At 42.4% G+C, this 24,231-nt stretch overlaps 1 protein-coding gene across 2 annotated transcripts; it reads left to right on the top strand.

Annotated features, from left to right (window-relative positions):
* The first annotated feature begins 2,925 nt into the window (after window positions 1–2,925).
* On the top strand, window positions 2,926–15,424 carry LOC120812797 (43 kDa receptor-associated protein of the synapse-like). 2 transcript variants are annotated; one of them, XM_040169012.2, is made up of 8 exons: window positions 2,926–3,930; window positions 4,525–4,863; window positions 5,223–5,381; window positions 6,164–6,262; window positions 11,800–11,922; window positions 12,008–12,061; window positions 14,443–14,642; window positions 14,731–15,424. In XM_040169012.2, exons 1-8 carry the CDS (start codon window positions 3,706–3,708, stop codon window positions 14,801–14,803), a joined length of 1,272 nt encoding a protein of 423 aa, XP_040024946.1. In that variant the 5' UTR covers window positions 2,926–3,705; the 3' UTR covers window positions 14,804–15,424. The 2 variants fall into 2 exon arrangements, with proteins under 2 accessions (XP_040024946.1, XP_040024947.1); XM_040169013.2 differs by lacking the exon at window positions 6,164–6,262 and having other exon boundaries at window positions 3,299–3,930.
* The last annotated feature ends 8,807 nt before the right edge of the window (window positions 15,425–24,231 follow it).

Below are 24,231 nucleotides of genomic sequence, written 5' to 3'. Positions count from 1 at the left end.
ACCTGCGGGAAAACAGCAGAGAAGTAGGTGTGTAGAGTATGAACAACTTAAAGCTGTACAGTGCATTCAAATTCTATGACAGAAATGATTCTAATATTGAGAGTAGTAAGCCAGGTGTAAGGCAGCACCACTGCAGGCACAACCACCATCAGATGTAACCTCCACCAGATGTAACCTCCATTCCCAGAAACCTATGAGGAGGGAAAGCACAAGACTTCAGGGAAAAGGGAAAGTTGGTAATTTGGGTCTATGATGACAGTAATAATAAAGTGACTAATAATTATGATAACAGCAGCAGGTGTGTTACCCTCTCTACTCCATGCGCCATGATGACACAGTTCATTCATTATTATGAAAATTTTAATGTTATCGTCTCTCTTTCAACCTTACGTTACAACATGGCACATTTATCAACAGATTGACAATTTTTGGCACGTTGATGTTTCATCCACTAATTAGCCAGTTGAAAAGACGTTGAAAGGAGGTCTTAGACGTTCAGACCTAATTTCAACCAGATTTCAACATTGAAATTATGTCTTGTGCTCAATGGGAGAGACCGAAATGCGTGACTGTCACGCTCAATGCGTGACACTTTAGAGCCCCGTCAACATGAATTTAATTTTTGAGGCTGTATTTGTATTGTTTTGTACTTACTGGGGTGCCTTTTAGTTTTAAAAAATGGGTTTCATTAAATGATAATAAACATCATTCAGGATAATGCAACAAATCAACATGAAAACTGGAGGGATAAACTTGCAGTGCAGAAATGCCAAAATTTTACCGTTCACTAAAGACCATCCATAAAGTAGTCACTATCTGTCTTATCTATTTATTCTACTAAAAAAGTGTTATTGACCATCTTATTGTTAGATTTCTTATTTCTTCTCACATATCATTTAAAATAGCAACTGAGTGTAAATGGATGCTGTGTTGTTTGGGGATTTTGACAGGCGAGCAGCAAAGATGGAGTCCAACCACGGAGGGGGGTCTCAGTGTCGGGGAATCCGTGGGGGAGGACAACTACTTTCTAGGATACGCCTTCACCAATCGCTTCCACCGCAACCGGGTGGTGAAGAGGATCGTGCCTGGAAGAAGGCTTGTTCGCTGATGTCACCATCACCGTGAATGGCATATAATTTAACCTGCATCGGCTAGTGCTTTCAGCACAAAGCAGTTTCTTCCGCTCCATGTTCACCTCCAACCTTAAAGAGTCCCACAACTGTCAAAAATCCCACGCTGTATTGAACTGAAGGATGTCAGCGCCATTTTCTTTCAGCTGCTGATTGACTATATCTATGATGGCACAATTAAATTGAAGGTGGAGGAGCTTCAGGATACCTACGAGATGGCAGGTCACTGCACTGTTTGAGGAGTGTTCCCGCTTCCTCTCTTGAACAGTAGAGGTCAAAAACTGCCTACAGGTGACTCCCTGTTTTCACACATTTCAGCAGTACTTGTGAAAAAAACTAATTTATCAGTTATGATTTGCTGTTCTTGTCCAGGTGATGTGGCTAGCAGACATTCACAGTGCCCAGGAGTTATATACTGCAGCAAAGCATTGTGCTAAAATCCACCTGGTGCAGCTGCATCAGACTGAGGAATTTGTTAATCTGCCTCTCTGTCTTCTCCGGACATCATCAAAGGTATTACCCATGACTTATTCCTGTATGCCATGACGTCCAAAATGCTGTTTTCCCATCTGCTACAGTGTTCTGTGTTATCTCTAATACTGCTAGCCAGACGGTCACAGCTAGCACAACATGCAGTTAGAAAACACATATAATTCTCTGGGCCTTGTATTTGTGTCCAGATGGAGTTACGAGCTCCCAGAACCCGACAGTGGTCATTGAGGTGTGGATAAATCACAACAAGGTGGAGAGAGAGGAGTTTTCTTGTATTCTTCAAGAAAATCTGAAGGTAACATTTTTTCATCGGAGAGTGGTGTATTTCTTCTTTATTATGATATAGTCTGATGTGTCTTTTGTACGTACACAGGAAATCGGTGAGAATGTCCATATGTCACGTACGGGGTGTGGTAACCATTGTAAATGTAATTGGCGGGTGTGCAATGGGTAAATGTAAAACAACGGGAAAGGACTGGAGATGATTGACCCTGAGATGGACAGACTGTGATTGGCCAAGGCAATCGTTAATAGCTACTGCAGAAGAAGCCCAAAGAAGACCAGACAGCTGGACTGCTGGGTCCAGCTGGCTGGTGTTAACTTGGGAGGTACCATCTACCTGCTTGGAGGGGAGGAGAACGACATGGACTTTTTTACTAAGCCTTCTCAACTGATTGAGTGCTTTGCCACCGCCTCCCAGAAGTGCCAGATCAAACCGTACATGCTGCCATTTGCGGGCTGCATGTATAGATCTGCTCTAAATGTATTTTCTCAGCTGCTTTTTGTGTTACTTCGGTATATTGTCTAAGTGTATTATGATGTTGTGGGTTAAATGTCGTCTGATGTCCAGTTTTAAATAAATCATGCATAAAGATGATTATAGAGGGTGTTTTCTAACCTTTCAATGTTTCAGTTGTCTTGAAATTGTATTTTTTTGTTTACAATGTACATGTTCAGGTAAACCCTAAATTGTCAGATATGTAGATGTAACTACAATATGTCTCTTTCACTATGTTTATTACCAGAGATTCTTGCAACAATCCCTTTAGAAACGGTGCATTTTATTGCTGTTTAGCTATTGACAGCTTTTCCTCCACAAAGACATAACCCCTAACTGTATTTACTTTTGGACAGGGGAGTTGAAGGAGAGAAAGCTACTACAGAGAAGGCAAAACTTTGATCCCATTGATGTGTTGCAGGAGGCTGTGCAGCTGAAACCCAAGCCCAGTAACATCAGATTTTGTGAACTATTCTAAGCATCGGTTGCTGACGCCAAGATGAGGGGTGGGGGCTTCTGGTGGGCACACATGCACCTCCATAAGAGCTCCCAATTAAAACCTACGGCCATTACGAGCACTGTCTGACTTGCAGTCCATTATTGAGGCAATAATGCTGTTAATAGCAGCTCACTGCCCATGTGGGACCCGCTGAGATCAGTTTGCGGATGTGTTTTTGATGCTCAAGGGGATTGTGATGTAAACGTATTTGGTCAGTGAGTGAGGTTTAGTGCAAAGGTAGATCGCTAGGAGCTGTAGTGACCTTGGGTCTGCTTGCTGAGGGCAGGACAGAATTCCTGAAGGCACACATGGTCCAGAGTGACAAGGCCATCTGCTGTAGCGCCAGCAGGAGCAGGAAGGGGGAGCGGGGTGGACTCGGGTGTGTTGAGAATTCCTTTCGCTGGAGCGTGGGGGAAGAAGATATTCTGGGATATCACTGCTAGCACTCGATCTGGAAACCATTTTTTCTTTGGCATTTTTCAAGAGCAAAACTGACGGGACAATTCTAAAACACTTGATGGTGAGACAGGATCATTGCAGGTTTAAATGGGGAAGGTATTTTTCCAGCCTGGCTGTTCTCCTAGAAGCGACTGGTGAAATTGGTCTTTGTGTGTTGCCGTTTCATTTTGGTGGATTCAGTTTCCTCCCCATCTCAGCACAGTCAGAGCTGAGAGAGAAGGATCTGGTAGGCCGTCTTGCAGCAACCAGTGTTGGAGGATCATCTTGAAGGGATTTTCTTTGGAGTTGCTGTGCATGGCAAAGATCTACATTCTTGCCGCCTAACTGAAGTGGCATGGCCTAAAAAAATGAATATTTTTATGAGGCGCCTTGCACCAGAGATGGGCCAGGACCAAACCAAGCAGCAGATAGAGAAGGGCGTGAGGTTGTATCAGTCCAATCAGACGGACAAAGCCCTGCACGTCTGGACTAAAGTGCTGGAGAAGACCTCAGATCCTGGAGGGAAGTTCCGGGTGTTAGGGTGCCTGATTACGGCTCACTCGGAAATGGGGAAATATAAAGATATGCTTAAGGTAAGCCTCCCCTAAAAATTGCAGCTACATAGAATTACTTTAGTTTATTTATATGGTCGGTCTAAATGTCAATTTTGTCACTTTGAATAATATATGTCAAAACCACCTGGTATTTTATATATATGTGATCATGTTGCGTTATGCAAATAGCGCTGTACATACAGTCAAATGTTTGGACACATGTTCTCATTAAATTCATTGAGAAAATGTGTCCAAACCTTTGACTGGTACTGAATGTGTATTCAACTAGCTACCCTGTCGATTTATATAAAGCATCTCCAGTTCGCGCCGTAGTACATTTCTACAACGATTAAGTGGCCATTGAACAAGAATAGGTCCATCTACAGTGATCTTGAGAAGCATGGGTTAATTTGTGGCTTCCACATGATGCAGAGTAAATGAGTGTCCTGCAACCCGAGTATCAGTGTGGGGTGTCTTCTTGACCCAACCATCTGTATTCAAGCTGCACCCGCTCTCTTTTAACTTTGCTTTTATAAGGAGTTCATAAATAAGAAGCCCAATGTCTTTGAATAAATCCATCATATTTTTCATTTATCCAGTGTATTTTTCTTTCTCTTTCTTTTCTCTTTGCAGTACACTCTCTATCAAATCGACACAGCCAGAGAAATGGAGGACCCAGACTACCTCATAGAAGGATACCTGAACTTGGCGCGCAGCAATGAGAAGCTGTGCGACTTCCAGAAAACGATGTCCTACTGTAAGACCTGTTTGAACATGCAGGGCACCACGGTCAGCCTGCAGCTCAACGGCCAGGTATGTCTCAGCATGGGCAACGCTTTTCTGGGCCTCAGCGTCTTCCAGAAGGCCTTGGAGAGCTACGAGAAGGCCCTGCGCTACGCACACAACAACGACGACAAGATGCTGGAGTGCAGAGTCTGCTGCAGCCTGGGGAACATTTATGTCCACCTTAAGGTAATTCTTTATGGAATCAACCATTGTTGTCAAAGCTGAATGTGATGGTTTTAATGTGTTTATGTAGCACCCTTAACATTTGTAAGAGTAACCCCTCAGCTTCCAAGGTAGGATTGTTTTTAATGGAATTAAGCTGCGTTTGAAGAATTCACGAATTCACTCGTTCATACGTCATTATTTCATCAAAAGAAACCTGCGTTTGCGCGTTAATAATACTAGAGAGACGTATTTCCTAAATTCTCTTTGTTTGAATGCCGTTAAAGGTTGAATTGTCACTGAAAATAAATAAACAACCTAAAAAACACTTGACTGAGACACTGCCAATTGGTAATTGAGAGGTCTTCATATTCTGCCAACAGGACTACGAGAAAGCGCTGTTTTTCCCATGTAAAGCAGCTGAGCTTGTCAATGACTACGGGAAGGGTTGGAGCCTCAAGTATCGAGCCTTGAGCCAGTACCACATGTCCGTTGCCTACAGGAAACTGGAGCACCTGCCGAACGCCATGGAGTGCTGCGAGGTATTGTCTCTAAAGCTGTCCAAACTGTCCTCAAAGTCTGCACTCAACCCCCGTAAGACAAACTTGCATAGCTTGTGGAGAATGTCTGGGTTTTGTTTCCTCTCAATGTCCCTGTTCCCTGATTCCTTTGGTTGTTTGCATGTCGGAGTTGAAGATACATTAGATGTTAGATTAGATACATTAGCAGACAGGTGCGAGCGCCAGTTATTTTGTTGTACTAGGCCTCAAATCTCGACCAAAATATTCTCAGAGGGGTTGCTTTAAAGTGTTGATGAAGCTTTGGTCTTCACTCTGTTCTAATTATATACTGAGGGGGAAAAATAGCTTGACGTCATAGCTTTGGAGTGCAAAAGTAAAGTAACAAGACCGCAAGGGGCATTTCCAATTTATTACTGCAGCCAAACACATTTAGACAAACAATTTACACATGTTGGCATATTTAAAATAGGAGGATACAAGAGGAGTCATCTTGCATCCTGCTTCTCGTTTTGCGGCATTTGTCAGACTGGTTTATTTGAAAATATACTGAAACTGCTCAATGAAATAAATGCATACAATTTGTAAAAGTGGTTTAATACAATATGGCTTTTCAGGATTCACAAAACAAATAAATGCTCTCATTCTCAGAATGTTTTGGTTAGACGTACTAAGCAAATATTTACTACACAGGTATGATGCTGCTTGATAATTTCCCATCAATAGCTTCCAGCAGAGTTTTGGTATCACAGACGCGTCAGACATATCAATTTCTTCTCAAAAGCCTCTGTCTTCCCCGTCAACAGGAATCGATGAAGATTGCCCTGCAGCACAGTGACCGTCCTCTGCAGGCTCTGTGTTTACTGAACTTTGCAGACATACACCGCTGCAGGCGCGACGCTGATGTAAGAGGCAGCGTTAATTGTGGCAGCTATTTTCATTTAGTCTTAGTCTTGGATGAAAATGCATGTTAGTATTAGTCACATTTAGTCATTTTAATTCTTCTGAGTTTTAGTCTAGATTTAGTCGACAAAAACTAATTACAGTGTAGTCTAGTTTTAGTCAAATTTATTAGGCATATTAAACTTATTTTCTTCCCTTCTCAGGCCCCTGTGTTGTGTCTACAACTGCATAATAGTCTAGTTTGCAGCACTTGGTTGTCCATTAGATAGACAGGTCTATAGCAGGGGTCGGCAAGCAAGCAATGCTTTTGACATGGCCACCGGAAACTTCATGGTCCTTTATTGTTTCCATTGTGAAATTGCTTGTCCCAACAAAAGAGACCCCTTAACGTCCTATAATCAGTGCAATACATGATTTTCCTGGCTGCATCATAAACAAGACGTAATTTCAACGTCTGAGACCTCATTTTAACGTCTTTTCAACCGGCTAAAGATTGGATGAAACATCAACGTGCCAGAAAATGTCAGTTTGTTGATGAATGTGTTATGTTGTAACATAATTCATAATTCATAATAATTAATGAACTGTGTCGTCGTGGCGCATGGAGTAGAGAGGGTGCGCCGGGTTGGTTGTTTGAGCCCCAGCTGCCCCATGTCAAAGTATCCCTGAACAAGACACCTAACCCCTAATTGCAAAGCGTCAGCTAAATGACCTGTAATGGAATGTAACTAGTTGGGGAAATTTGATCTACGCAAAGACGTGACTTCCGTGAACTCCACTCACATCTGTAACGCGCATGCGCAAGTTCTTAGACGCTTGCAGAGCTTCGACCGGGTGCAGCACAAGGCGAAGTTTGTATGGCAGCAGAGCAACATGAATACTCTGTAAGTACGTGGGTGTTTGAATGAACCATAACCATTTGTTTTACATGTGCTGCCAGCTCGATACGGAAAACTTTGTTCTTTTTGGAAAGCTAGTTAGCGTTAGCGCAGGTAGTTTGCTAGTTACCCTGCTAGCTTGGAGCATGCTAGCGTTCAGCATGATGACCTGAACCAAAAGTAATCATCCCTGAATATTTTTGTTTGTTAGGTGTTGCTAATTAGGTTAGGTTGTTACTGTACCCATAACATAGTATTGCCTTTCCCATTTCCCATTGAAAATACAAGTTTTTAAAGCAACAGGGGCTAAATACATCGCAAGGGTGAAGGGCTGAATACAACAAGTTGTGGTTTGTAAACAAGAGGGCCAAAACATTGTATGTTACTGTCTGCTTAAAGCATGATACTGTGTAATATACCTGGAAATGTTACTCCAGAAATGCACTAAGTAGCAGATGAATTGTTACCTTGTTTATACTTAAAGATGGAGTGAGCTTAAAGCCAAAACTTTGATCACAACTGATGACCTGAAAGATCTTTTACACACAAGGGTTCTCAGACATCTATACACGAGGGTTCTAACACACCTGCTGCTGTTATCATCATTATTAGTCACTTTATTATTACTGTCATCATAGACCCAAATTACCAACTTTACCATTTCTCTGAAGTCTTGTGCTTTCCCTCCTCATAGGTTTCTGGGAATGGGGGTTACATCTGGTGGAGGTTACATCTGATGGTGGTTGTGCCTGCAGTGGTGCTGCCTTACACCTGGCTTACTACTCTCAATATTAAAATCATCTCTGTCATAGAATTTGAAAGCACACCATTAAGTTGTTCATGCTCCACACACCAGGGGTCACCAACCTTTTTGAACTTGAGGGCTACTTCATGGGTACTGAGTCATACGAAGGGCACCCATTTTGATACACTCTTCTGAAATAACAAAGTTGCTCTGTTTGCCTTTAGTTATATATTATTATTGATACTCATCTATGTGAAGACACTAATCGTCCAAAATAATCTTTTACATTTCATGTATACTCTATTGAACACCATTTTCCGAATTTAAATCCACAACATTTCATGTGAAAAATCTTTTTATTTCACTTGCTAGTGACAACCCCTTTTAACAAATCATTAACTATGTATTGCACCTTGTTTGAAAAAGTAAATTTATGTAATGTTTAAGAAAAATCAACTTACATATTTTCAAATACATCTAATCACATTTTGAACTAATGACAAAGTCTGCTGGTCATGAAGGATGGGTCATGACCGAAAGAACTAGGTCACGGGTACAAGCGGCCGAAATGGGTTTCCTCAGGAGAGTGGCTGGCGTCATTCGCGAGGAGCTCGGAGTAGAGCCGCTGCTCCTTTGCGTCGAAAGGAGCCAGTTGAGGTGGTTTGGGCATCTGGTGAGGATGCCCCCTGGGCGCCTCCCTAGGGAGGTGTTTCAGGCACGGCCAGCTGGGAAGAGGCCCCTGGGAAGACCCAGGACTAGGTGGAGAGATTATATCTCTGCACTGGCCTGGGAACGCCTTGGGATCCCCCAGTCAGAGCTGGTAGATGTGGCCCGGGAAAGGGAAGTTTGGGGTCCCCTGCTGGAGCTGTTGCCTCCGCGACCCGACCCCGGATAAGCAGTTGAAAATGGATGGATGGATGGATGGACAATTTCAATCTCCACCTGTGCAGCATCCAAGTTGAACGTTGCAATCAGCAATGTCAGTTATGTCCTTGTTCATGAAAGGATTGGAGATTACATTACATTACATTACAGGTCATTTAGCTTTAGAGATGAATGAGATACATGGCTCAAGCTGATCAAGGTCACAAAACCTTTCCTTAAACTCTTGTCCAAGTCTGTTTATGACTTGACAGTACTTTTCTGCAACTTTGTCCATTGCCTCAGATGCAGAAGCATTGTGTTTCACCACCGATCGCACAGAGGGAAAGTGCAGCATTTTTTTTCTCTGTAAATGCACAGAGAAAATGTTCATCTTGGCTTTAAATGCATTTAAAGCACTTATCATGTCAACAACAGTCTTACCTTTGCCTTGCAGCTTGCTGTTCAAGTGGTTTAGTTTCCCAGTGATGTCCGTTAGAAATGCAAGGTCAAGTGTCCACTCTGTGTCCTCTAGCAGCGAGACGTTTTCCCCTTTGGACTGCATGAACTACTTGATTTCACCCAAAAGTAGGGGTGTAACGATCCATTCACTGAATCGATTAATCGATTTATGTTCCTGCGATCCAACTGAATCGATCTGTGCTCTGCAAATTGGCATTCCGGACGACATATATCGATTACAAATCGATTGAAATGGTACATAATCGATTGTATCGATACTTGGAAACTTTTTGGCTTTTGCAAACACGGAGGTGTTTTAAATAAGTCGGTCGCTGTTTGTAGAATATGTAGAAGCCAAATAAAAAACCACGGAAACACGACGAATCTTTCCGGCCATCTACTAAGGCGCCGTGGGATTAAACAACGCCGACAGTCAGGCACCTCTAGCAGCGTTACCGCTGTAGCAGCAGCAGGTAACTCCAGCTCTGCAGACACCTCAGACCTCGCCAGCACCAAACTCAGCATCACAGTAACAATTGCCAAGTTTATCTGTAAAGACATGCGGCCCTACAATGTGGTTGAAAATCCAGGGTTCTGTGAATTGATCCAAACATTGTGTAATTATTGTGTAATGTTTACATTGAAAATGGCACTTGATTCAAATAAAATGTACATTTGCCATCAATTGTTGTTTGCTTGTTTACAATATCCATAATTAATTTAAACCTGATTCCCTTACAAGAAACAACAGAGATCTCAGAAACTTTGCCTGCACTGTCCAGTAAAGTTACTGAATCGATTTCAAGTCACTGAATCGAATAAAATCTAATCGTTCTAAATTAACCCAGATCGTCCATGAATCGAATCGGCAACCATGAATCGCGATTCGAATCGAATCGTTGTTAAAATGAATCGTTACACCCCTAGTAAAAAATAATTCTTCCTCCCATTCACTGTGAAAATGATAAGTTCTCTTCCTTTTTTCTGCCATGTTTTTTGGGGTAAGAGTGTGCGTTCAGCTCCGCATCATTGCTTTGAACTAGAATAGTTCAGAGTTCGACTAAATTATCAAAACTCTCATGTATTATACAAATATTTTTAATTATTTTATTTTAAATATCTTGTCATTTTTATATACATATAAATGCAAGTTTTTTTTTTTTTAGACCGCTTACTAGTGGTGAGTTGTGCTATTTTTAGAACAGGCCTGCGGGCGCCTCATATGGTCCTTGCGGGCAACCTGGTGCCCGCAGACACTGGGTTGGTGACACCTGCCGGTTGAAGGTTTTTTACATTTGGGGGCTTTGGGACAAAATGTTGCATGTTTATAGATTGCAACGCTTAACTAAATAAAATTATTTGAATTGAATAAACACGTTGACCAGAGGAATCTGCAATTGAGGGGTGTTCTGTGCACTCTGACTCCCTTCACACAAAAAAGTGAGCATGAGGGGGATACAGCTGATTACAGGTATACTATCCCAATTCAAGTGACTCAGAGCCAGATCTTGTTACAGAATCTGAAAATGAACTACAAACACAGAATTCTAAACTAACATGTCCATGTTGTTTCTGCACTTTTAATTCCATAGTTTATTTGAGTCAGTTTCAGTCTCCCTAAAATATATATTTTATTTTTCTATTGTTTTTAATTAGTAAGGTGTTATGTGTATAGTGTTGTGTTATTTATTATTATATCAAATACAAATTAATAAATTAATGTGTTTGTCCTTGTTAAGGGCTGTTAACACGACAACTGTGACTAAGCATGTAACTTCAGCAATTCATCCGTTGAAACAACGTTTAAAGACGTCTATGGCCCGACGTTGAAAAGACGTTGCAAAGTTCTTCAAAAGTGAAAGTTTTTTCAACGTCTATTCGTAGATGTTTAAAAGACGTTCACGTATAGACCCATTTTCAACGTGATTTATAATATCGGTGGTAAACTTACAAATGTGGATGTAGTTTCTTTTTAAACCTCTAAAATAATGATATAGCACAAAGAAGAGGACGAAATATTACCATGTAAGAAAATCACGTTGAAATGTGATCTAAACGTAAGACGTCTTTTCAACGTCTACAAATTGACGTTGAAAAAACGTTAACTTTTAAACCATTTTGCATCTTTTCAATGTCGGAGATAGACGTCTTTTCTGCAACTTTTCAATAAAAAAATGCTCACTGGGACGCTGCACCGATGTGAGCGTGCATTCTGGGTTCGTGGATGATGTAATCATGACACGTTAATAACCGCCGTACGGCGGCCGTACTTTGTCTGTTAGGTGCAGGCAAATTTAGGGGGAAAAAAGTATTTTCGTCTCGTCTCGTTAAGGAAAGATAGAATAGATTTAGTCATAGTTTTCGTCACGTCTTAGTCATGGAAAAAGGTTAACGAACATTTTTCGTCATAGTTTTTGTCGACAAAATTAACACTGGTGAGAGACCTCCCTCGTGCACACTTGTTGATGACAAGTTTGACTCGATGTATTTATCAATGCTTCCTCACAGAAAGTTTTTACTGAATTGTTTTCCTTTCATTTTTGTTGCATCTATATGATGAGCTTAATTTTGGTAATCCCCTTGATCCACCCAGAAAGCATTCCCTCGCTACGAGTCTGCACTGGGTATAATGACTGAGATTGGAAACCGTCTTGGACAATCACATGTCTACCTGGGAGTTGCAAAGTGTTGGCTTCTGCAGAAAGAATTTGATAAGGTACCTAATATTAAATCTAAATTTCAATGACATATTTCTATTGTGTATTCATAATGAGTGTCTGCCGCTGCGTATTGTTTTCCAGGCTCTTGGTTCTTTACAGCGAGCACAGGAGTTGGCAGATGGGATGGGAAACAAGGTAACCAATGTTACACCAGACACAAGTAAAGTAGAGCTGTAGAACTATTTATCCATATTATCCAGATTTAATCAACATGTAGTTTGCTAATCAAATGCTCATATGTATCATCTTTTAAGCAATAAGCAAAAACATTTGCATAACTAACAGAGTTGCAGACTGAATACAGGATGTTTCACGCAATAAGAACAGCAGATGGCGGTGTTCTATGTCACTTTGGGATGGACACTTCAGCGATCTGCGTTGAGCCCTGGACTCCTTATCTGGACAAATGTGGTACAGCTGAATGCATATGTTTTGGGGGAAGACTAGCAAATATTTGTAACAGTTACTAAAGACAGTGACTTTGACAAAGCCCATATAAATCCTATGTGAGATATCATCTTGAATTTGCAGGGCTTTTTCTGTGGTAAAATATATACAGAAATAACAAAGAAAGATTCAGATATAATTAAAGCTGCGAGCAGCGTTGGACGGGTCCTCGCAACTCCGTTGGTCGGGGCACCGGCCGGACGGCAAGATAAGCAGCCGAGAACTCCTGCGGCCGTCAGACAAAGCATCCGAGTGTCAGTTGTCGTTAACAACGTGGAACGAAACCGCTTCATTCTGAGCTTCATGGTTAAGGTACAGATAATTATTGAGGCTTTTATTTTGTGATGATGGAATTGGGTCAGGGGGGGTTGGGAGACAGAATGTTTGTTATTCAAACTAAGAAGTTTTTAATTAATAGGCCTCATCACAAACATTACAGTAAGAATTCCCTCCATGGGGCTTTTATTTTGAAATTATTGGATTGGGTGGGGTGGGGGGGTGTAGATTGAGAGAGGGAGGGTGAGAGGGTGAGGAAGGGAGGGGTGGTGAGGAAGAGAGAGAGGAGGAGAAATAGACAGACTGACTGAGTGAGTGATTAACAGTGAGAAGAGGTCAGGGGGGAGGGGGGGCGAGTGTCTTTATCATATTGGTCTGTTGACAGAAAGCATAGCTGCGTCATGTGACTCCACTAATCAGGTCATAGGAGCAGCTGTGAGTAGCAGACAGAGATACTGCAGCGTGTGTGCGAGTAACCACGGCAACGGCGCACCTGGGTTCATTAACGAACCGCTGAAAAGGGCAGACACAGGACATCGAGTTACACAGAATCCATACCTCAAACAAGTGTCCACCAGCGCAAAACTATAACAGCTATCTAAAAAATACAACATTTTTACGAGACCCGAGACTCTACTGAACGCATGGATGCGTTTTTATGTCTGTCCGGTAATAAATACGGCTCCTGTCGCAGTTTACAAAACGTGTACCTTCTGGATTTTTTGAGAAATATGTCGGCAGATTTGTATTGGAGCCTATGGGGCTTTTGGCAGAGGTTGTGTCACTCTAACACTCAGGAATCCAAAACTAAAGAAGTCTGCGACGGAAGAAATAGAAGAAGAAGGCGGAATAAAGATTCGAAGAACAATACAACAATAAAGATTCGAAGAACAATACTTGGAATGCTTAATGCATTCCAACAATAAAGAATAGAAGAACAATACTTGGAATGCTTAATTCATTCCAACAATAAAGAATAGAAGAACAATACTTGGAATGCTTAATGCTTAATGCTTAATGCTTAATGCATTCCAACAATAATAATAGGTTGAAATAATGAATAGAAGAACAATACTTGGAATGCTTGGATTGTTGGATTGCTTAATGCATTCCAACAATAATAATAAGTATGGGAGATTATAAGGAGTTTGGCTCAGCTTCGCTGGCCACACTCAATAATTCTTTGAAATACAATACAGGTTCCTCTACGACTAGTCGTTGCGAGGACCCTAATAATAATAATCCTTCGAAATACAATAGGTTCCTCTACGACTAGTCGTTGCGAGGAGCCTAATAATTCCATGAAATACAACAGGTTCCTCTACGACTAGTCGTTGCGAGGACCCTAATAATAATAATTCTTCGAAATACAATAGGTTCCTCTACGACTAGTCGTTGCGAGGACCCTAATAAGAATAATAATTCCTTGAAATACAATAGGTTCCTCTACGACTAGTCGTTGCGAGGACCCTAATAATTCTTCGAAATACAATAGGTTCCTCTACGACTAGTCGTTGCAAGGACCCTAATAAGAATAATAATTCCTTGAAATACAATAGGTTCCTCTACGACTAGTCGTGCGATGACCCTAATAATAATAATTCCATGACATACAATAGGTTCCTCTCTAACTAGTCGTGGCGAGGATCCTAATTAGATATATTTAGATACTAAACTAATTCCACCATCTTTAGTACCATTAACCATTCCCTAATCTTTCAGCCCTTCACTAAAGCTGCATCAATCATTCACACAGTCTACTGGTTGCTGACAGCAGTGTTTTTCTCCTCAAGCTGTCTACACTGAAGGTGCACTGCCTGAGTGAAGGAATTTATCGTACCTGGGGGCAACAAGAGGAGCTCAGGGAGCAGGTGGTGAAGTTCCTGCAGTGTGTGGAGGAGTTGGAGCTCTACTGCGGCATGTGTGGAGAGTCCATCGGGGACAGGGACCAAAAGCTGCAGGCCTTACCCTGTTCCCACATTTTCCACCTCAAGTGGGTGTTCTAGCATGGCGTAATATCTGTTGAAATTTATTCCCAGAAAGGCCTAAGCAGTTGAGACTCGGATGTTTTGTCCTTTCAGGTGTCTGCAGAAAAAGGGCACCAAGGGTTGTCCTAAATGTTTCAAGTCCTCAATGAAGCCTGGATTCGTGTGATTGTGAGCCAGCGTTTGTGCGTTGGATGTGCAGCCTTGTGGGCTCATGGCTGGGAGGAGCAGGCGGCTTTGGAATATGCTGAAGGTGTTTGAGGAGTAATGATTCGCTGCTCTGCAGAGAGGATGCTGAACTGAACCCCAGTGTCGAAGCGCGCGGCTCTGAGGGCCCGATCAAGGCATCCATCTTATCAACAGTAAGATGGGACAATCAGTCTGATGTTTGCTGATGGTGGAAGTACAAGTGACTGATTTCAAGAATCAAGAACCTACGTGAACTCCGGTGAATCTGTATGTTGCAGGATTTAATTCTAGTAGAAAAACGACCGTCTAAAAGCATTTATAACTTATTTATGCGTTGATGATCTTCATGGATCTTAGTCACCGGGTTTGTTGTTCCAGTTCTGATAATATCTTTGACACAATGTCCACTTTTTCTTTAATTAACAGTTTTAAATTAAAAAAAAAATGTATTACAGTACAGAGCCATTTCTGAATTTAACTGATTTCATTCACACTATATCTATAAGTGTACATACCATTGTCATGTTATTTTTGTTTTAAAAGTTTGATTTATTTGAGGTGTTAAAATCTCTTTAACAATTAAAAATTCAGCATGTCTTCAGGTTTGGGTTCCCTTATTCATTGAGAGTACGGAGCCACAACAACGCACATTGTGTTCCTAGAAATTCCTTTTCTGTCCATGTTTAAAACTGACGACAGCATAATATTGTCGCAATTAAAGGACACATATTGTTTCAGACGTTCTTTGACAAATCACACACCTGTCAGATAACCATGTAGAGAAGATGCATTTTAATGTGGTGGTTTCAATTTACAGTGGAATGTACAGTTGTGCTCATAAGTTTACCCTGGCAGAATTAATGATTTCTTGGCCTTTTTTAAGAGAATATGAATGATAACACAAAAACCTTTCTTTCACTTATGGTTGGTTAGTGGTTGGGTGAACCCATTTATTATCATTCAACCGTATTTACTCCTTTCAAATCATAATCATACCAGAAACTACCCAAATGACCCTGATCAAAAGTTTACATACCCTGGTGATGTTGGCCTGATAACATGCACACAAGTTAACACAAACGGGTTTGAATGGCTACTAAAGGTAACCATCCACACTTGTGATCTGTTTGCTTGTAATCAGTGTGTGTGTATAAAAGGTCAGTGAGTTTCTGGGTTCCTGACAGACCCTTAGATCTTTCATCCAATGCTGCACTAACGATTCTGGATTCTGAGTCATGGGGAAAGGAAAAGAATTGTCAAAGGATCTGCGGGAAAAGGTAATTGAACTGTATAAAACAGGGAAGGGATATAAAAAGATATCCAGGGAATTGAGAATGCCAATCTGCACTGTTCAAACTTTAATTAAGAATTATTAAATTCTCCTTCTCAGGCCGGATTTTGCCAGCGTGCATCTCTTCTCCAAGGCCATCAGAAATCCAGGCGACCTGAAATCGGACTAAGTATCTTTTTCTTTAAACCAAGCTAGTCTGCAAAATTTGTTGTTGATTCTAGTGTCTTAAGTTACTTTGATTGCTGATTTGCTTTAGTTCAGTGGTTCTTAACCTCGTTGGAGGTACTGACCCCCACCAGTTTCATATGCGCATTCACCGAACCCTTCTTAATTGGAAAAATAAAATTCAAAACATAGTTATATATTTTACTGGTGCACAAAATGAACCGTGCATCAACATCAGTGTTCAAAGAACAAAACCATTAAAACATGATTTTCACACAAAAACAAAAACATAATAATGAATATTTACTGCAAATCAGTGTGACTTCTGCTGTTGCCTTTCAGAGACCAGTTCAGAAATGCGCGGCTTCACCTTGGCAAGTGCCACTCTCATGTCATTTTCACAACAAAGTCTGTTCCTTTTCTTCGTTTTTATGTCCAGCATCCTCGAAAAGGATTGCTCGCAAAGATATGTTGTAACAAACGGTATGAAAATCTCCAGAGCTTTCTTAGCAATAACAGGGTACCATTTGTTGACACCAAAACGTTGAGAGCAATGTTGTTCTGAAGAGTTGCTGTTGAACCTGGCTCTGCTGAATTTTAATGATTTCATCGAGGAATTCATCATTGTCTCGACACTAAACGTGAACGGCTGTCTCACCCATGCTGGATATGACTCTCTTGTAGGGAAGTATCCGTTGAGAGACTTTGCAAGCTCATCTAAGTGCGTGGTAATTACTTACTTCAGTTCCGCGGGTACAGAAATGTCTCCGATTCCAGATACATCTTCGATCTTACTTACACAGTCGTCCAGCAGGGGAAAGTTTGCGAAGTTATCGTTCTCTGTTCGTCGTTTCCATAACGGTAGCTTTTTTTGAAAAGCCTTCAGGTTTTCTTCCGCTTCGATGATGTTGACTCCACCGCCCTGCATCTGTTGATTGAGATGATTGAGAGCTGCGAAGATATCAGCCAAAATGAGAATGAACTCAGAATTATTTAAGCAATCTGCATGACGACGTTGGTGCTAATTCCACACGTACGGCAAAAGGACGATTCAGCACCTGTCCCCGGGATAACCACCGAACGTTAGAATGGTACAGAAGTACCTCGAATTCAGAGCCCATTTCTTTACACAGCTCACTGAAGATGCGGTGCCTCAGAGCACTATTTCGCACATAGTTCACGCATTCCACTACAATTTTTAATACTTCTGCCAGTTTTGGAGGCAAGGTTTTTGTTGCCAACGCATGCCTGTGCAGAATACAATGAGTAACAATGATGTGTGGTGCATCGGCTTTCACTAGCGCACCAAAACCAGACTTTCTTCCCAGCATGACTGGAGCTCCGTCCGAACAAACTGCAGAAACCATATCCCACGAAAGATTGTTGTCTTTGGAGAAGTCATCCACAAGTTTCTTCACATCGGCTGCCTTAGTTGTTGTCGTAAGAGGCTTACAAAATAAAAAATATTCCTTTATCACGTCGTCTTTCACATAGCGCACAAATACAGCAAGCTGGCTTAGATTGTAAACGTCTGTGGTCTCGTCCAGTTGAAGGCTGAATTTTGCCGGGCTTGAAATCAGATCTGCAACTACTTGAGCCAAGATGTCTTTGCTCATGTCCTCTATTCTGTCGCTAATGGTGTCATTTGAAGGAGGAATTTGGGATAACTTAACTTCAGCCGCTTTTCCCAGCATGATATTCGCCATCTTCAACACAGCTGGTTTTATGAGTGTTTCACCAATGGTGTGTGGTTTGCCCTGCTTTGCGATCAGGTAAGCAACTTCGTACGATGCGGTGAGGATCGGTTTGTTGATGGGTACAAAGCCGAGAACAGGCAGAGTAGCCTTTTCATCGAATCTGTCTCTCTTCACCTTGAATTCAGCGAGCGTTGTGTTCTTGTATTGTCCATCTCCATGCAGCTTAAGGAAGTGTTCTCTTAGTTTTGCCGGTGCTAGACTAGAATTGCTCAACTTGGCATTGCAAATCATGCAGTTAGGACGCTGACTCCCATCACATTCCGTTATACATGTGAATCCATATTGTACATATTCGTCCGACCACTTTCTTTTTTTGCTCGACATAGTTAGTATGACGGGATTAAAATATTAAGAAAGAAATCACACGACGTACCATCACGACAGTCACAATTCGACTACTGAGCGTGCCAAATTCCCTGCAGCACAGATAGGCCAAGCGATGTTGCGTGATCACCTGCAGCCAAAGATGGCCAAGCGGGGCGTGTCATCACGAATCATATGAGTCGGGTGTGTGTTTTTACCCTCCACCGAACCCCTGCGACTGACTCACCGAACCCCTGGGGTTCGATCGAACCCAGGTTAAGAACCACTGCTTTAGTTCTTGCCGTTTTACTGCCAGTTCTCTCTGTTTGAGGTTATCTTGGCTCCTAGTTTGCTCAAACTCTTTAACTTATTTAGTGCCAGTTGGTGCTCTAGACTGTACTATTAACTGCCAGGGTGCCCTCCTAACTCTGCTAGGTTTGACCTGATCTATGTCTGTTTTGCCTTCACTTCTGAATCAAATAAGACTTGAATCCTTAAACTCCCAGTTTGTCAAAACGCCACATGGTGATTGTTCACTGATTATAGTGTCAGGCAATTGGTGTTTTGTATTTTGAGGAGTTTCTGTCGAGGCCAATCGACCTTTTGTCTCCTAAACGACGGGGGAGTGGTCAGCGCTGCCGTAGCCGACTTCCACTAACAGGGAGTATTTAACTACAGATCGAGTGAAGCATTAGCTTCAGGGTTTGCTTATCCTCGCAGCACGAAGACAAGCAGGACAGAAACTAAGGAGTCTTTCGTGGAGTCTTCAGGGCGGCTGAATGCGGCGCCCTCTTCTAGTTTTAATTATGTGTTTGACCCCTTTACCCATACCTGTCCGAACCTCTTCCCGCAGATACTACAGGACTCGGGCCAGATCCGCTCTCTATCGTAACCTTTCCTCTCTCACCTATCCCACCCGCTCCACTCATGTCCAGCACCTCGTCACAGGAGGCCTCTGGAACTGCCAGTCAGCTACTCGCAAGGCAGACTTCATCTCCGACTTTGCTATCCAGCAGTCGCTTGACTTCCTCGCTCTCACCGAGACCTGGATCACACCTGAGAACACATCCACCCCAGCCGCTCTCTCCTCTGCCTTCTCCTTCAGCCACACACCCAGGCCCACTGGGCAGGGTGGCGGCACAGGCCTACTCATTTCACCCAAATGGAGCTTTTCTCTTTACCCTCTTCCACCACCCACCCCACTGTCGTTCGAATTCCATGCGGTAACAGTTGCTCACCTGGTGCAATTAACCATTGTTGTCCTTTGCCGTCCGCCAGGCTCCTTGGGTCATTTCTTGGAAGAACTGGACATTCTCCTGTCGAACTTCCCTGAAAATGGCCCGCCGCTCATCCTGCTGGGTGACTTCAACATCCAAACAGAGAAGTCATCTAACCTCTTACACCTACTTTCTTCTTTCGCTCTGTCACTCAGTCCCTCTCCTCCTACTCACAAAGCCGGCAATCACCTTGACTACATCTTTACTAAAAACTGCTCTACCACTAACCTCTCTGTAACTCCACTTTATGTGTCCGACAACTTCTTCATCTTACTCTCTCCCACTCTCTACTAACGACCCTGCCCCATTGACTGATTCCTACCTGTTCGTCGCAACATTCGCTCCCTCTCTCCCTCCTCCCTAGCATCCTCTGTTCTGTCAGCTCCTTCCACCGACTCCTTCTCACTCTTGCATCCGAACGCTGCTGAGACTCTCCTCTCAACTCTTTCCTCCCCTCTAGAGTCTCTCTGCCCTCTGACAACCCGACGGACTGGCAAATCCCCTCCGGCTCCGTGGCTGTCTCAAACGGTGCCATGAGAGCTACCATGCGAGCATCAGAAAGGAGATCGCGTAAATATAAACGACCTGCTTGAATTTCAATCTCTTCTCTCCTCTTTTTCTGTTTCTATCTCTGCTGCCAAAAGCTCTTTCTACCAATCCAGAATCGAATCTTCATTTTCTAACCCCAAAAAACTATTTTCGATCTTCTCCAACCTCCTCGAACCCCCTAGTCCTCCTCCCCCCTCCACCCTTCTCCCGGCTGACTTTGTCAACTACTTTACCAAGAAAATAGTTGACATACGCTCCTCTTTCTCAAACCCACCTCTACTTCTTGCATCCCACTGGCTTCACCTCTTTCACCCTCCTGTCTCCTAACCAAATTCTTACCCTAGTAACCTCTGCCTGTCCGACCACCTGCCCTCTTGATCCCATTCCATCTACAATCTATCGCACCTGACCTTCATCCTTTCCTCACCTGTCTCATAAAAAATGCTCTGTTATCTGGCTGTTTTCCCAATTAACCCCCTCCTGAAGAAACCTACCCTCAATCCTTCTGAAGAAAACAACTACAGACCTGTCTCGCTTCTTCCCGTTTTGTCCAAAACTCTTGAACGTGCGATCTTTAACCAACTCTCCTCCTATCTCCAACATAACAACCTCCTTGACCCCCACCAGTCAGGCTTCAAGGCAGGCCATTCCACAGAGACTGCTCTCCTTGCTGTCTCAGAGCAACTCCACACTGCTAGAGCCGCCTCTCTCTCCTCTGTCCTCATCCTTCTGGACCTCTCTGCTGCATTCGACTCTCTGCTGCATTCGACTTAGTCAACCACCAGATTCTTATTTCCTGCCTTCAGGAACTTGGTGTTCCAGGCTCTGCTCTCTCCCTTCTCTCGTCCTACTTCGACGGCCGCACCTACTGGGTAACCTGGCGACGATCTGTGTCGGAACCTTGTCCTCTTACTACGGGAGTTCCTCAGGGTTCCGTCCTGGGTTCCCTTCTCTTCTCGCTCTACACCAACTCTCTCGGCGCTGTCATTCGCTCGCATGGCTTCTCCTACCACAGCTATGCAGATGACACACAACTAATTCTCTCCTTCCCTCCCTCGGACACCCAGGTGGCGGCACGGATCTCAGCCTGTCTGACTGACATCTCTCAGTGGATGTCCGCCCACCCCCTGAAAATCAACCCTGACAAGACTGAACTACTTCTCTTTCCAGGAAAAGACTCTCCGACCCAGGACTTGACTTTCAACTTCGGCAACTCTGTGTTAACGCCCACTTTAACTACTAGGAACCTCGGTGTCACAATCGACAGCTAACTCTCCCTGACTCCCAACATTACCGCGACAACACGATCCTGTAGATACACTCTCTACAACATCCGGAGAATACGTCCTCTTCTCACTCAGAAAGCTGCCCAGGTACTGATTCAGGCTCTTGTCATCTCACGCCTGGACTACTGCAACTCGCTCCTGGCAGATCTCCCTGCTACCGCCATTCGACCTCTGCAGCTCATCCAGAATGCAGCAGCTCGACTGGTCTTTAACCTTTCTGAAATTCTCCCACACTACTCCACTCCTCCGCTCTCTTCCCTGGCTACCGGTGGCTGCCCGCATCCAGTTCAAAACATTGGTGCTCACCTACCATGCTGTGAATGGATCGGGTCCAGCTTACATCCAGGACATGGTGAAACCCTACATCCCGACCCGCACTCTCCGCTCTGCATCTGCAAAACTGCTCGTCCCTCCCTCACTGAGAGCAAAACACTCGACTAGCTCATGACTCTTTGCTGTCCTTGCTCCGAAATGGTGGAACGAGCTCTCTGAAGACACCAGGACCGCAGAGAGCCTTCACATCTTCCGCCGCAAACTAAAGACACACCACTTCAGACTCTACCTTGACTAAAAGACTAACAAATTGTAGCACTTAAATTGTACTTATAACGCCACTCATCTATAGCAAATTGTAAATTGGCTTATTTGAGGAAATTGCACTTTCTCGTTTCTTGTTCTTCTGAGTTCGTATCCTTATGGTTGAATGCACTTATTGTAAGTCGCTTTGGATAAAAGCGTCAGCTAAATGACATGTAATGTAATGTAATTAAGAAGTGGAAAATTAGGGATTCTGTTGAAACCAAACCACGGTCAGATAAACCAACCAACATTTCAGCCATAACTGCCAGGAAAATTGTTCGGGATGCAAAGAAAAGCCCACAAATAGCTGAAATACAGGACTCTCTATAAAGAATGTGGTGTGGCAGTTTCAAGATGCACAATAAGCAGGTACTTTAAGAAAAATGGGCTGCATGGTCAAGTCGCTAGAATACATTACCACGCAAATGCCACAAAATATCCCGCTTACAATACGCAAAACAGCATAGAGACAAGCCTCAAAACTTCTGGTACAAAGTCATTTGGATATTGATCTTTTTGGTCACAACCATAAACGTTACATTTGGAGAGGAGTCAACAAGACCTATGATGAAAGGTACACCCATTCCTACTGTGAAACATGGAGGTGGATCGCTGATGTTTTGAGGATGTGTGAGCTACAAGACAGTCCAAGAATTTACAGGAACTGGAGGCTTTTTGCCAAGACGATGGTGCAGCTTTACCATCTCTGAAAATAAAAAGCCTCATCCACAACTACCACAAGACTTCAAGATGTCACTAATGTTGAAGAGGGCAATGCACAATATTAAGAACTGGGGTATGTAAACTTTTGATCAAGGTGATTTGGGTAGGTTCTGTTGTCATTATGATTTACAAAGAGTAAGCACAGTTGTTCGATAATAAATGGTTTAACCCAACCACTAACCATGAGTGAAAGAAAAGTGTGTTAACATTCGTATTTTCTGAAAAATGGTCAAGAAATCCTACATTCTGCCAGGGTATGGAAACTTATGAGCACAACTGTAAATATATACCAAGTGGTCAAATGTACTGAGATTATTTACTTTCAGAGGGGTTGTAATCTTAAGTGGGTTTTGAGGGAGAAAGAAAAAAAAAGAGTTATGTTTTCTTGCAAGAAACAAAGGATTTCATCAAACTGAATCCTTACAGCTGCATTTGCAAATTGTATTTCGGAAATGTTTATTATAGGATTAGTTCATATTTAGTGGCTTTTACCATTCAAAGTAATGTGATTGGGGGGGGGAAAGCTTGTCAATTATTATTTTTAGGGCTACGTTTTTTTCATAAAGTAAAGTTGTAGTTGATAAAATCTCTTATACTCTTTTAAAACATAAGATGTGGCACAAACACAGATGTGGTCATTTGCGTCATACAAAAATGTTTAAATAATTTCAACAAATACTATTAACCCTTTTTGAAACATTCATAATTGAACAAAGAAAAAACTGTTTTCATTCTACTTAAGGAATATACACAATATTGTAGTTTTTTAGCAGTTAGCTTTCTCTCTTAAACACGCAAGTAGGGAGACAGCGGATTCCAGAGCCAATTTACAACTTAACCAGCAGAGGAGTGGAGTAGTATGGGAAAATTTAGGACTGTTAAAGACCAGTCGAGCTGCCGCATTCTGGAAGAGCTGCAGAGGTTGAATGGCAGTGGCAGGGATTTACTATTACTACCCAATCTCTGTTTCTCACTCATCACTAACAGCAGGGGATCTTTTCCCAGGTTGGGCATTCAAAATAAATAATGTTGATTCACTCTGTTAACCTGTAGCACAGTCAATGTAAGACCTCTGAAGCACCATTTTGTTTTTATTTCTGGGGTAAAAATAGGATTTCACTGTTACCAACGATTTAAATTATCTCTGTTTTGCCTCTACTTCCCCTTCTCAGAGAAATAAATGCAGCAATAAAATTTAAATACCTGAAGTTGATTTATTATGTTTCTCGTGTTGATAAAACCAGAGTTAAATGATTTAGAGGCTGACTAGAATGCATTGTTAAAATATTTATGCAAGTCAAACCATGTTACTGTGTCAAATATAGAAACATTTCATAATCAAAAATAAAGTGTACTGAAAGTAAATATAAGTCTATTCTGTGATCTTGGTGCTGTTGTTGATATTATTTATTGATTTATTGTTTTAAATTCCTGTATGTGTGTATGTATAATATATATATAGGCACACCTAAAATCAA

Source organism: Gasterosteus aculeatus, chromosome Y, assembly GCF_964276395.1.
Source record: "Gasterosteus aculeatus chromosome Y, fGasAcu3.hap1.1, whole genome shotgun sequence".
Lineage (NCBI taxonomy): Eukaryota > Metazoa > Chordata > Actinopteri > Perciformes > Gasterosteidae > Gasterosteus > Gasterosteus aculeatus.
Note: the sequence above shows the minus strand (reverse complement) of the source record. Positions and strands in the feature narration are given on the sequence as shown.

Coding starts and splice junctions, on each gene's coding strand:
- LOC120812797 (XM_040169012.2), top strand. CDS start 3,706: ATGAATATTTTTATGAGGCGCCTTGCACCAGAGATGGGCCAGGACCAA. Junction 4,864..5,222: donor ACATTTATGTCCACCTTAAG/GTAATTCTTTAT, acceptor TTCTGCCAACAG/GACTACGAGAAAGCGCTGTT. Junction 12,062..14,442: donor CAGATGGGATGGGAAACAAG/GTAACCAATGTT, acceptor TTTCTCCTCAAG/CTGTCTACACTGAAGGTGCA.